The sequence below is a fragment of the Gracilinanus agilis genome, chromosome 3 (assembly GCF_016433145.1).
Source record: "Gracilinanus agilis isolate LMUSP501 chromosome 3, AgileGrace, whole genome shotgun sequence".
Lineage (NCBI taxonomy): Eukaryota > Metazoa > Chordata > Mammalia > Didelphimorphia > Didelphidae > Gracilinanus > Gracilinanus agilis.
Genome location: NC_058132.1, coordinates 125,673,882 through 125,687,117, shown reverse-complemented (window position 1 = coordinate 125,687,117; position 13,236 = coordinate 125,673,882). Strand labels below are relative to the sequence as shown.

General features: G+C 32.7%; 1 protein-coding gene across 1 annotated transcript in view; it reads left to right on the top strand.

Annotated features, from left to right (window-relative positions):
• COG6 (component of oligomeric golgi complex 6) overlaps window positions 1-13,236 on the top strand; it is a 121,123-nt gene that overhangs the window by 27,491 nt on the left and 80,396 nt on the right. Inside the window, exons 5-8 of the mRNA XM_044668248.1 lie at window positions 3,983-4,094; window positions 10,491-10,573; window positions 10,960-11,030; window positions 12,742-12,835. Of these exons, the coding sequence (XP_044524183.1) occupies window positions 3,983-4,094; window positions 10,491-10,573; window positions 10,960-11,030; window positions 12,742-12,835 (360 nt within the window). The remainder of the gene's footprint in view (window positions 1-3,982; window positions 4,095-10,490; window positions 10,574-10,959; window positions 11,031-12,741; window positions 12,836-13,236) is intronic.

Here is a 13,236-nt window from a genome sequence, read left to right as displayed (position 1 = left end):
CCTAGGTATTATTCTTAACAAATAGTCCACTTTTATGTTCACTTCAAGGGAAGAGTGCATGAAGAACATAATTTTCCCAGCAGTTGACATTCTCTCTCAGGGTAGCCCTGTCTCCATGGCAACAGTTAAAACTTGGAAATTGGTCCTCCATAAGAAGCCATTCTGTTAGAGCTTAAGGGTAACAGTTCTTGGCACTTTCTTCCTTTAGCATTGGTAGCATGTTCCCATGATCTGTTGGCTTGGCTTATTTATGCTGACTTGACTCTTGAATAGAACCTTTGTCTTCAACTGAGTGGTTTCTCCATTCCCACCCTCCCCTCACCTCTTTTTCTTTTGGGCTACAAAGTACTGAATGGACAGTTTCTGAATAATTCAAATGGGATTATTTGTTGTGATAAAAAATTATAGATAAGATTCTTTCTTATCTAGGTTGATAGTCAGTAATTTATGTGAGAGATGCTTTACATTCTTTAATTTTTATCATTCACTTTTTAAGAATGATCTTATGGTATTATCAGACTACAGTTAGAAACAAGAAAATATTTCTGGGTTATTTTAAGATTTACAAGCCTCTTTTGTCATAATAGTATTTAGATAGTAGGTGGAAATTTTATTATCCTCATCATGGAAGAGGAAACGGAAAAGTTAAATGATTTGGGTGTACTAGTGCTGAAACATATGTTCTTTTAAGCTAAACAACAAGAAAAGAGGCCATATATGGGTTTTTTTTATATATATATATATATATATATATATATATGAAGCGTCATGGTACTATGGAAAGAGTGCTGGTTATGGAGTTGGAGGGCCTACATACAAGGGCCTTGCCTTCACTTACTAGTCATGTGACCTTGAGCATATCACTACCTTTTTGAGCTTCCAGTTTCTCATCTGTAAACGGGGATCTCTCTCAAAAGGTTGTTTGGAGGCTTAGTACGAAAGTGTATATAGAAAACTTAACAAATCTTAAAGACTCATATGTAAAATGAGGTTGGACAAGATAATATTAATAATTTACAAGGCATTTTAAGATTTGTAAAACACTACATATATTAACTCATTGGATCCTCTCAGTGGCCTTGGAAGGTAGCTGTTGTTATGAAAGCTATGATGTTATGGCCCTATGATAAACATTTTTATTTGTATAATACTCTAGCTTTTAAAAAAGTTTTCGCATATATGTTGTCATTTGTTTCACATATATGTGTGTTTCCACACATATACTCACATTTATTATTTATGCTGACTTGACCCTTAAATAAAACTTTTATTTTCAGCCATGTAATTTCTCCATTCCCAGTCTCCCCTTAACCTCTTTTTATTTTGGCTACCATGCACTGAATTCTCAGTTTCAGAATAATTCAGATGGCCTTATTTGTTGTGATAAAAAATTATAGATGAGATTCTTCCATAGGTAAATAATAATTGATGTAAGAGATATACATTTATAAATTCTATACATGTTATATAATAATATAGATACTCTGCATATCTGAAACAAATTATAACATGTGTAGGCCATTTATATGCCATATATGGCATGCCTGCACAACTAATGACAGCATAATCCATGTGAAAACTACATGTAATCTGTATATGTATGTAAATGATTAACTTATTCTGAAGGGATTATGTAGGTACTTTGATTAATTTGATAAATTTGTTTACAATACCAGTACAGTACTAATTGGTTCTTAAACTAAAGATAATAAAGTAAATATAGCCTGTGACCAGATTTTGTTCTGTTTTTACATAAATCAACCCATAAAAATTTAAAGCCAGAAATATTTAAATACCTGCATATAGTTTAGAAATTGACTTTGAGATAAGTAGAACTTTGCTGCCACCTGGAGGTCATTCTAATATGTAGCATGATTCATCATGAACATTTGATCATATGATTATTTTTAAAATCTTAGTACAAAGCAGTTATTTAGCCAAAAATGTAGATGTATTAGGAAAGATTGAAGGCAAAAGGAGAAGGGATGGCAGAGTTTGAAATGGATAGTGTCATGGAAACAACACATATAAATTTGGACAGACTTCAAGAGATGGGGAGGGGTCATGAAGAGTTGAACACAACTAAACAACAACAGTATTATTGAGAGCAAAATTAAGTCTAGAATTATGCGTTATGAAGACTTAAATTATTATTCATATTGAATATTAATATCCTATGAAAATTGTTTTGGGAAACATGTATAAATTTAGTAATGAAACTTACATATATATTTATTTACATGCACATATATGTGTATATAGGGAGCTATACATATAGGCATATGCACATCCCTAGGACCAAGTTATATGTGGAAATTTGAAAAGTCTAGAGTTTTACCTGAGATCCAAAGCTACAATCCCTCCTTAGCTAATCCCACCTGTTAAATTGATTTGTTCCTTAAATCCAATTTAGGTGACACCTCCTTCTTTTGTTAGTCATGACCTTTCTTTCTTAAACTTTACATAACCCTTAGTTCTTTATTGCATTTGTTCATTCAATCAATCAGTGAGCATCTATTAAGTTTCTACTATGTGCCAGGCACTGTGCAAAGCTGTGGGGATACAAAAAGAGGCCTTTGCCCTCCAGAAGCTTACAATCTAATAGGAGAGACATCAAACAAACTTATGTTCAAACAAGTTATATGCAGGATAAAGAGGAAATAATGAAATTAAGAAGCTTCCAGAAGGCTTCTGGTAGAAAGCTAGATTTTACTTAATACTTGAAAAATTCAGGAACAAGAGATGAGGAGAGTGTATGTCAAGCTTTGGGAACTGCCAGAGAAAATGCCCACAGCCAAGAGATGGAGGGTGTTGTTCATATAAGTAGGCCAGTGTTAATGGAGCAAAGAGAAGGTGGTGAGGAGTAAAGTGTAAGAAGGCTGTGAAGGACTTTGAATTCCAAGGAGAGGATTTTGCATTTGGTCTTGCTAGTTTATTGAGATTGTAGTTTATTGAGATAGGGAATGACATAGTCAGCCCTATTACTTTTGCCATGTATTATTTTGTATTTTAAACGTATTTATTTAAATTTCATTGTCCACCTGATTCAATGAGGATAGAGAAAGTATCTTTTCCAATTTTATCTCTATCATTTGGTATAGTACTTTCCCAAAAGTGTTGTTGTTGAGACATTTCAATCATATCTGACTTCTCATGACTCAATTTGGGATTTTCTTGGCAAAGATACTAGAGTAATTTGGTATTTCTTCAGGTTTCCTAGACAAATAGATATTTATACTACTTAAGTTGAATCTATTTTACTATATCTCCCACCTACATTAATGACTAGTTTTCCCATAGTTTGTGGCACCTACCTAGACCTGCCCTATGTTTTTACCAACTGTATTACCTCCAGTCTTCAGCTTCTTCCAGTTGCAAAATATCCATGATGAGTGATGTTCAGTTTTCAGAGTCAACTATAATGTATTAAAAGAAAAATAAAACACACAGGTATTTTAAAAAAAGATGAAAAATCAGTAATAATCCACTGTTTTCTATCTATAACCTAAAAATATAACTATGTTCTTGAAGAAGATATAAATTAATGTTTTTGATTATTCAGGTTTAGTGTACTTTAGATCCAAATTTCAATGACTTATATTTTAATGCTTTTGAAAAAAATGAGTTGAAACAACTGTGTATTCTACTCTTTTGAATGAAATTGTTGAAGTACAAATGCAGTAGCAGAAACTTTTAATGTTAATTCACAGTAACCACTTAAAAGCTTCTTTCTGCTTTTGAGTAAGTGGTCACTTCCTCCTGTTTTATCCAGGTAGCTGTGAGGTTAAAAAAAACTACAAAAAATCCCAGCTAGTTGTGCCTATTTTATGATAGTGAGCTTCAAAGTTTTTTGAAGAAAAAAACTTTTAGGAGATTCGTTAGGCCTTTAAACTTTTTTATTATGTTTTAAATATCAATTTCATCACAAACCCATTATAAACTTATGGAAATAATCATGTTTGACCTTTTTTTTTTATTCCAGTCAAAGGTTAGAAATAAGAGCCCAAGTTGCAGATGCCTTCCTATCTAAATTCCAGTTGACTTCAGATGAAATGAGTCTTCTCCGAGGCACAAGAGAAGGACCTATTACAGAGGTAATTCCATTTCAGTGAATTAAAGCATAATAATAATATCTAGTAGAGTAGAAAAAATTTCCCCCAGATAGAGAGATTTTATTTCTTCCTGGAAAAACTGTAGATTTGTAATCCTTTTAATTTTCATTCATATTCATTGTAAACCCATTTTATTTTAAGAGTTGGGTCAGTCTATACAGACTATACAGATTCACAAATTGAGTTCAGCTTTAACAGCTTAGAACTATACTAAAGCTTTTTGAACACCTTGTGTATATATGGCAAGAGACATAAATATAGCCTCCCCAAAATTCCTTTTCAAAGAACTTCTTTAGCAACATGGTGGTAAAGTGCTGGACTCCGAGTCATGAGACCTTGGCTTGTGTTCTGACTTTTGACACTTACTAGCTTTGTAACTCCAGGCATATCACTTAAGTGCTTCATTTTGGTAATTTTTAAACTGGGAAATAGTGTTTTCCTACCCAAATCACATTTATAGTGCACAAAATTCTTTATATAAACCACAAAGTACAATCTAAATGTGAGCTGTGATTATTTTTATTATTCTAGTTTTGTATCACACTGATTTGGTGAGACATCAGCTAGAATGTGCATAGGCAACTGAAACCCAACATGGCCAAAATGGAATTCATTTTCTTGCCCCCTGAGCCCTTATCCTAAATTCCCTATTTTTGTTGAGAGCGCCAATAAGGCAAATATTGATAGGTGATAGCTCTTTGGAGGGTACTCAGTACTTTTTAAGAGTTTAAAGGGTCCTGAGAGCAGAGAGTTTAAGAAATACTGCTGTAACAGGTAGCTAAATTCTAATTTGTACAAATATATTTATTTTTCATCTTTCTTCCATGCCTGGTCCTTTACATCTTTTATATTTGTTCTGAGTATTTCTGGGACTAATTTGCTAGCTTCTAAGTCATGAAAGAAACAGTATGTGTAAACCTGCTATCCAGACAATGGACAGAAGAAAGATTACCCTATAATTCACACAGTGCAGTTTTTTCCATTAACATATTCTAACAACAAAGTTACCTTTAACAAGATTTCATTTAATGAGATTTGTCACTACAAAAGGCTGCTCTTGAGTCCAAAAGATAACTATGATAGTCAATTATAGTATTAGAAGAATCTTAGATGACGGAGATCTTGTACTGTTTCTTCAGATACTCTAAAGCAACTAATAAAGTATAATGCATGTCAGCTCTCATTAAATATTTCATGATTCATTACAATATCACATATAGCATAATCTAAAAAAATCCCATAGTAATTCCCTTCCACCTTCCTCCTCCTCAACAACAAGAAAAAGAAAAACAGTCTTCATCTAACAAATAAGCATTGTTAAGCAAAGAAAAACTCCAATATTAAGCATATCTAAAGATGCAAGTTTCATTCTGCATTTTAGTCCATCACACTTTTTTATGAGAAAGAGGGTAGTACTTTTCATTGGTAGTTTTCTGGAATCACATAGATAGCAATTAAGAACAAATGCTAAATGTCAGTTGCTGGTCTGCTTATTTCAAGTAACATTTCATATAATGGAATTTTAGTATTTAAAAAAGAGGTTAAGTAGCCTTGAAATTTGTTCTAAAATATTAAAAGTCTTATAAGTTTTAAAGTTAGTTCTTTTTCAGAACATATCAAAACTGAAGAAACTTATATTACAGACATACAGTATTAAACTTTTGAGGAAAAAATAACATTCACATATGACCTTTTCTTTTAATCCCTCCTTCCATCTGGGAAAAAATTATATTTCCATCAGGTCCTTTGCTGATAAAGGGCTACAAAGATATTAATTTTCAGTTTGGATAAATTTCCATTTCCCATCCTGGAAGATTTTATTTTGCATCATCACTTCATATGAATAGGAAAGAAATTGTTGAAATTCTGTTTCTACTTATAAACCTTTCTGGATTCATTTTTTTTTAAAAAACCCTTACTTTCCATCTTGGAGTCAATACTGTGTATTGGTTCTAAGGCAGAAGAGTGGTAAAGGTAGGCAATGGGGATCAAGTGGCTTGCCCAGGGTCACACAGCTGGGAAGTGTCTGAGGCCAGATTTAAACCTAGGACCTCCCCTCTCTAGGCCTGGCTCTCAATCCAATGAGCTACCCAGCTGCCCACTGGATTCATTTTTTTTTTTAAATTTTTTTTTTTTACTTTAAACCCTTAACTTCTGTGTATTGACTTACAGGTGGAAGAGTGGTAAGGGTAGGCAATGGGGGTCAAGTGACTTGCCCAGGGTCACACAGCTGGGAAGTATCTGAGGCCAGATTTGAACCCAGGACCTCCTGTCTCTAGGCCTGGCTCTCAATCCACTGAGCTACCCAGCTGCCCCCACACTGGATTTATTTTTAATTAGCTCAAGACTGGTTTGATATGTCTTTGCCTTGGATTATTATCTAAGAAAGAAAGAACAATTAAAATTAGAATTTAAAGGAAATAGTTACTAAACTCTAACTTTCTTTGCCAGAAATGTTTTATGCATTATGCTTTCACTGAGATTTTTGTATAAAAATATGGAATCATTGAGCTAGAACTGGAAGGGACCTCAGTGGTCATCTAGCCAAATCTTTTCACTTTACTAGAACTAGTGTTCTTTCTACTATCCCATGCTTTCTCTAGACTTTCTTAAGAATTTTAAAATTCCATTTATTTTTCTTATTATTTTTCATTGATTAGTTAAGCCATTTGTTAAAAATTAATGCCATAATACAACAATTGTGGCCCAAATTATTTTCTTGTTTTAAAAAAAAATTAAGAGACCAAAAAAAAAAAAACTACATTAAGTTTTAAATAATTCCTCTTTGAAACCTTTTTTTTTTGGTTAATCCCACCCCACTCTATTTACTCTCTCCTGTGATAACTCATATAGTTGTTTGTTTTTATTTGCTATGACTAATTTTCTCATTTTATTTCTTCTTTATTGGTTCAACTTGATTGTAAATTTCCTAAGGGGAGAAACTCACTTTTTAAAATTCCTTACACCATCCAAAATGGTATTCCTTGGCCAATATGTACCAAAATGCTCATTAACTAATAATATACCACTAACATGAAAAAAAAAAAAACTGTCCTATTGTGTAGGAGGAGGATAACTTGTCTTGGAGTCAAGAGTATCTGAGTTCCAGATTGCCTGTGATCTATGTGACTCTGGTCAAATTGCTTCTTAATATCCTAGGAAACCATTTAATTATAGGATTCTTGCCAGCCTACACTGGTTATGGGAATTTACTTTCAGGGAACTCCCTGCACTAATTAAATTATTAGTCTCAACAAAAACCAAAATCAAATTCTTGAGTAATATTATCCCCAAATCTTGGTATTATTATAAACAGAGCTATTTAAATAGTTTTAACTTGAATTATTTTTAATGAAAAAGACAAAATCTTCATTCCTTTCAGCTTTGGGTGACATGCAGTCATTCCAGAGTCCCTGAATTTTCTCCGTTCTTGACTTGTATTTGTAAAATCATGTTTCTAAAGTTGGAAAGGATTTTAAAAATCACATAAATGTCAATAAATTTTTTTAATACTATATTTGGTAAGTGGTGATGGAGCCTTGAATACAGTTCACTGTTTTGGGAGGCATCCTATGGTTTGACAACTCTTCTTGTTAGAAAATGCTAACATATACTGAGCTAAAGTTTGATTCCCTCCAATTTCAGCCCTCCCCCCCCCCCCATTTATTCCCTCCCCCTGTGCTTACTGTCCTCCTGAAATATAGCTAATGTATGGGACACCCAAATCTCCGGTGTCACAGGGAGATATACTTTTTTCTCTTCTGCTTTATTCATTCTCTTTTTTTTTGAAAGGGGACTGCTGTGTGTTTTTCGTTTGATAGCCTCTCTGACAAGCATAATTACTAATGTTTATCATCAAAATATGCTACATTTTGTTGTCATATGGATTCAGGGTTGTTTGGGATTACAGTATGGAGATAAGAAATGGCACACAGCTTTTCAAAATTTATTTATTTAAAAATATTTTTTTATTTTTTTCCATGATTCCATGATTCATGTTATCTCCCTCCCATCTTCCCTTCCCCCTTCTGGAGTTGACAAGCAATTCTACTGGGTTATACATGTATTATCACTCAAAACCTATTTTGATATTCATTTTTGTAACAGAGTGATATTTTAAAACCCAAACCCCAAATCATATGCCCACATATAGAAGTGATAAATCATATCTTTTCTTCTGCGTTTCTCCTCCATCAATTCTTTCTCTAGTTGTGGATAGCATTCTTTCTCATAAGGCTCTCAGATTTGTTCTGGTTCATTGTGTTGCTAATAGTAGCAAAGTCTATTACATTTGATTGTCCCACCAATTTCAGTCTTCTGAAGGAATACAGAATAAGTCTCCCATTATAGTCCTTTAGCTATTTGAAGACTGTCAGTATGTTCTTTCCTTTTCCCTTATCCTCCTTCTTACCTTGTTAATAGTATATACCTTCCTTATATTGGCTGGAACGGAACCTGTTCCTGGAAAGGAGAGCTAAGTATGTAAATTACAGTTTGACAAAATATTGCTTGTTGAAATGCATAGTCCTCTTGTACTTTAGTGCCATTTACACACGAAGGAATACTATGACACCTCAACTTGTTTGCTCCTCATCTAGAAAGAGTTAAGTATCAAAGAAGAGAGAGCATCTAAAAGCTCTCTTTAAGAAAAATGTTGTCTCTTTCATCAGCTGAAAGTTAGTGAAGTAATGTGAAAATTATGACACAAGACATTTCTATAGAATAAGAAACTTGACTCTCATCATTAAGGGATCAGTCATCAAGTATGTACTGAGTGCTTGCATTATGCCTAGCACTGTGATTAAGTAAGCACTTTGAGGAATACAAAAGAAATAAAAAGCATTGTTTTTTTCTTTTGAGGACCTTAGTTGGGAAGAAATGACAAACAAGGTAACAATAACTGACAAAACAGATGCTAAATTATATGGTAAAAACTGCATTTATGAGTCTTTGCCAAGTTCTGGAGCTTGATGAGGTCAGAACAATGTCATTCATGATCAGAAGCATATCCAGGATTTGCTATCTATAAGTAAGACTTATATACAGATAGGGACCCTTTGGAATCTGTGTTAACCACCTTCCATAATAATGACAAACATTTAATAAACATATCTCTGTTCCATACTTTATCTAATTTTAATAGTAAAGTGATAGAATGTTATTCCTGTTGTTACATGTTTAAAAAAATCATGATTTTTACATATATATATATATATATATAGGATACTTCTCATTAGAAGAAAGCCTCTAAAGAAGATGGATCATTTCTAAGTAAGGGCCAGTAATTCTTGAAAAAGTTCAGTTTCCATATCCTCACTGAAAAACCACATTATCTATCCTGTGATGTACAATTGGGTAAACAACCAATAGAGTTGATCCATCCAGATACACTTAGTTTTGATTGACACTGCACATGGACAATATCCTAGAGCCATCAGTTAAAAGGAGAGTGGATTGGATTCCATTAGAGAAATTTCAGTGTTTAAAGGATCCCAAGATTTTCTCTGAAGCAAAGTCCCATCTTTTTCAGTAATATGTCAGAAGACTTAGGTACATATCCTTGCCTTTGATGCTATCTCTAAAATATTGGGCAGATCACTAAACTTTCCTGAACCTCAGTTTCCTCCTCTCTAAAATGAGAGTATTGGGTTTAGTAGTATCTGAGGTGCCTTCAAAGTCCCTTTCTATGACCCTAAGTAAAGTATTCTTTTAGAGATACCATATAGCTACTAACATTGGAATATCACAGTTTCCTAAGAATTAAAATTGAGAGTCACCCTAGGCATTGGAGAAACATATGATAGGCAGGAGAAGTTGCATGTTACCAATAAAGAATCTATATAAGAGTATACATTTTGAACACAGAATATTTAGGATGTTTTAAGAGAGATGTATAATTAGAAATGTAGGTGGATCAGTCATATGGCAAAAGTGAAGATTAACCAATGAACAGTCTACATAATTCTCTCTTATGCCGAGAGAACTAGAGGAATATTTCTGTTGTTTTGGGCCCTTGTATTAAAAAAGATAGAGATTTCACAGGAGAACATGGAGGATGAGATTACATATTCTTTGAATTGTTAATGTATAATGACCATGTCTTCTAAGAGTTCTTCAAGAAAAAAAAACAGTTGACCTTTTGTTTGGCATGTTGTAGAGGGGGAATTTTTTTTGGTAATGGGTTGGATTAAATGGCTTTAAATTGAAATTCTCTGATTATCTGAGATCAGATGAGGGAGACAAACTTATTGTATTGAAATAGTTAGAACGACTTCATGAAGGTGAAAAATGTGTGATCTCTAAAGTCACATTTGTAGCTTGAGCATTTGAAGTTTTGGCAATAGTGAAATTGCTTTAATCATATTTCTTCACTTTAAGGATTTTTTCAAGGCATTAGGAAGAGTAAAACAAATTCACAATGATGTCAAAGTTCTTTTGCGAACAAACCAACAAACTGCAGGGTAAGTAACTTTAGTAATAAAATACACCTACATTTATATTGCTTTTGGCCATCTTGATTTTTTTCACACATTTTTAATTCTTTAAAAAATAGTGTTTATACCAACGCTCTAAATTAGTGTTTAATAGTTTACTCTTGTTTGTGGAGAGAGGAAACTGATGTATTGCCTCTTGAAGTATTTAAAATTTAATTTTATTTGAGGAACATATTCATTATATAATAGTATCTAAGTGAGAATATTTTATATATAAGAAAGTACTAGCAGTCATGTAAAGTGGCAGACATTGTTTCACTGAATTACAATTAATCATATTTTCAGTTAGATATTTAAATGTAGCTATTGCTTAACACTTACATAATCATAATGGATGTTTTAAATTTTTTTAGTCTAGAAATAATGGAACAGATGGCCTTACTTCAAGAAACTTCCTATGAACGACTTTACAGATGGGCTCAAAGTAAGTAACTTGTTTTTCAGATAGTCTAGGTTCATGAAACCTATTAAGTTATTCCTGACTCCATTTACACTGAGCTAAATATTATGCCAGATAAAGTCTTAACAATTTGTCATACTTAGATTTTTTTTTTACAAAAAAAAAATTAAATTCTGAATCTCAGTGGTCTTTGTTATTCTAGTCTTGAGATTTATAGTCATATATTTTCATAAAGATTTTCATCTTCCTTTTTTTTTCTTTTGGTGTTTAAATATAACAAATCTTTGTTTGCATTGTTTAAGCAAGTATTGTTGTTGCTTAGGCAATTGAATCTACATACAAGTCATCCTAATGTTAGATTGGTAAAGAGTGTGAAGCCTCCTAACTGTGGCTTCTTACTATAGCATGTGTTGATAAATGTGACTAACCTTCTTCATAAAGGACATTTTTACCTTATATGATGGTTATAAATCAATCCAGCTCACTGTACTTGCAATGTATATCTTAAAGTATTGTTAGACCAACCTCATAAATACCATTGAATAATAAAATTGGACACATATTTATGGAATTCCAGTCTTTAAGTTTTATAGTTTTTTCCTACCTCAGCACACAACATAAGAAATGGAAGTACTTAGCTACCTTGCAGTGCTGTTGTGAGACTCAGATATATTTTCAGATGAAATAATGAAAACTTTAAAGCTCCCTATAAATATTATTAGGGAGGCATAGTGGTTGAGGGAAACTAGTCTTGGATTTGGAGTCAGGGGACTTGAATTTAACTCTAAGTACTATTGGTGTGACTTTAGGCAGATCTCTTAATCTCTCTGAACTATAGAATCTCCATCTACAAAAGAGGGGATTGGATTAGATGGGATCTAAGATAACGTCCAGCTCTAAATCTATATTACCCTATGGGGTCCTACTCTCACTTTACATTAGGAAAATTAAGACATGGCATGATGAAGTAATTTACTGATGGTAACTGCCAATAATTGAACCTTTAATTGTTTTTGAACTTTTTATATACCTATATTTAAATTTTGGATATTTTGTAGGAAGAGCCACATCTTATATATATTTAATATATACTCCATCAAACAAGCAAAAATTTGTTAACTACCTACTCAATACCAGACTGTTCAAGGAACAAAAATTAAACTCTGTCTTACATACTTTTGAGGTAGCTACTCAGTAAATATTGGCTGGATTGAATCGAATTAGAAAGAAGTAACTTCAAGTCTTTTCAAATTAAGGAATGAAACAATTCAGCCCATTTTGTAGCCATAATTTTATCACCAATTGATAGTTATTAATCACTCACACATCTATTAAATCCATATTGTTTAAAAGTTCTGTCTTCTGTTTTGAAGACAGGAACTTTAATTAATTCAGTATACACATACATGGAATTATAATGATTTGTAATTTCCACAGTGCTTTTTTACCTGAAAAACTTGAAATTGGTTTGGAATATATTTCATAACATTTGTGGTCATCTGAATTTATGTAATAATTTCATAATGTTCATTGAAAATTGAAAGTTTAGTTGAATTGAAAGTATAAACTTATTTTTAGACCATGTAGGCATTATCAACTTACTAATTACTTATAAAGTTTGATGTGAAATTAGATATCTAGAATTATAGTATATTGTGGCTTTTTCTACAAATAGAGGACATATTGTAGAACTCAGTCTTTCCTCAAAATAATTATTGTAGTTGATTGTTTTTAGGTGAATGCAGGACTTTGACACAAGAGTCATGTGACATATCTCCTGTACTTACCCAAGCTATGGAAGCCCTGCAGGACAGACCAGTATTATATAAGTGAGTGTGACATTTTTCTGACTTCTTTATTTAGTGCTTGTTTTTTTTTCCTTTCAAACAGCTAATTTTTCATTCTTTTCACTCATACTACTATTAGATATCCTCAGTATTTTAAAACTATAATTTTGTTGGTTTGAGTACTTTCTACTGATTCAGGTAACATTTTCTTTATAACTTTGGAAATTGTCTTTGAGAGTTATTATTGCTGAAAAATCCATTACCTCTAGCCCTACTAGTGATGAGCCTGAGCCTCTTTGAAGATAACAAAGGTGATCCTGCAACAGCTGAGATAGAGTGATAGATAGTCTATTCCTGAACTCTGCTAAAATAGGACCTGCCAAAGCTTTCTTGAGCACATTAGGTAAGAACTTTCAGCATTACTCATGTTTAGCTTTCAGAAA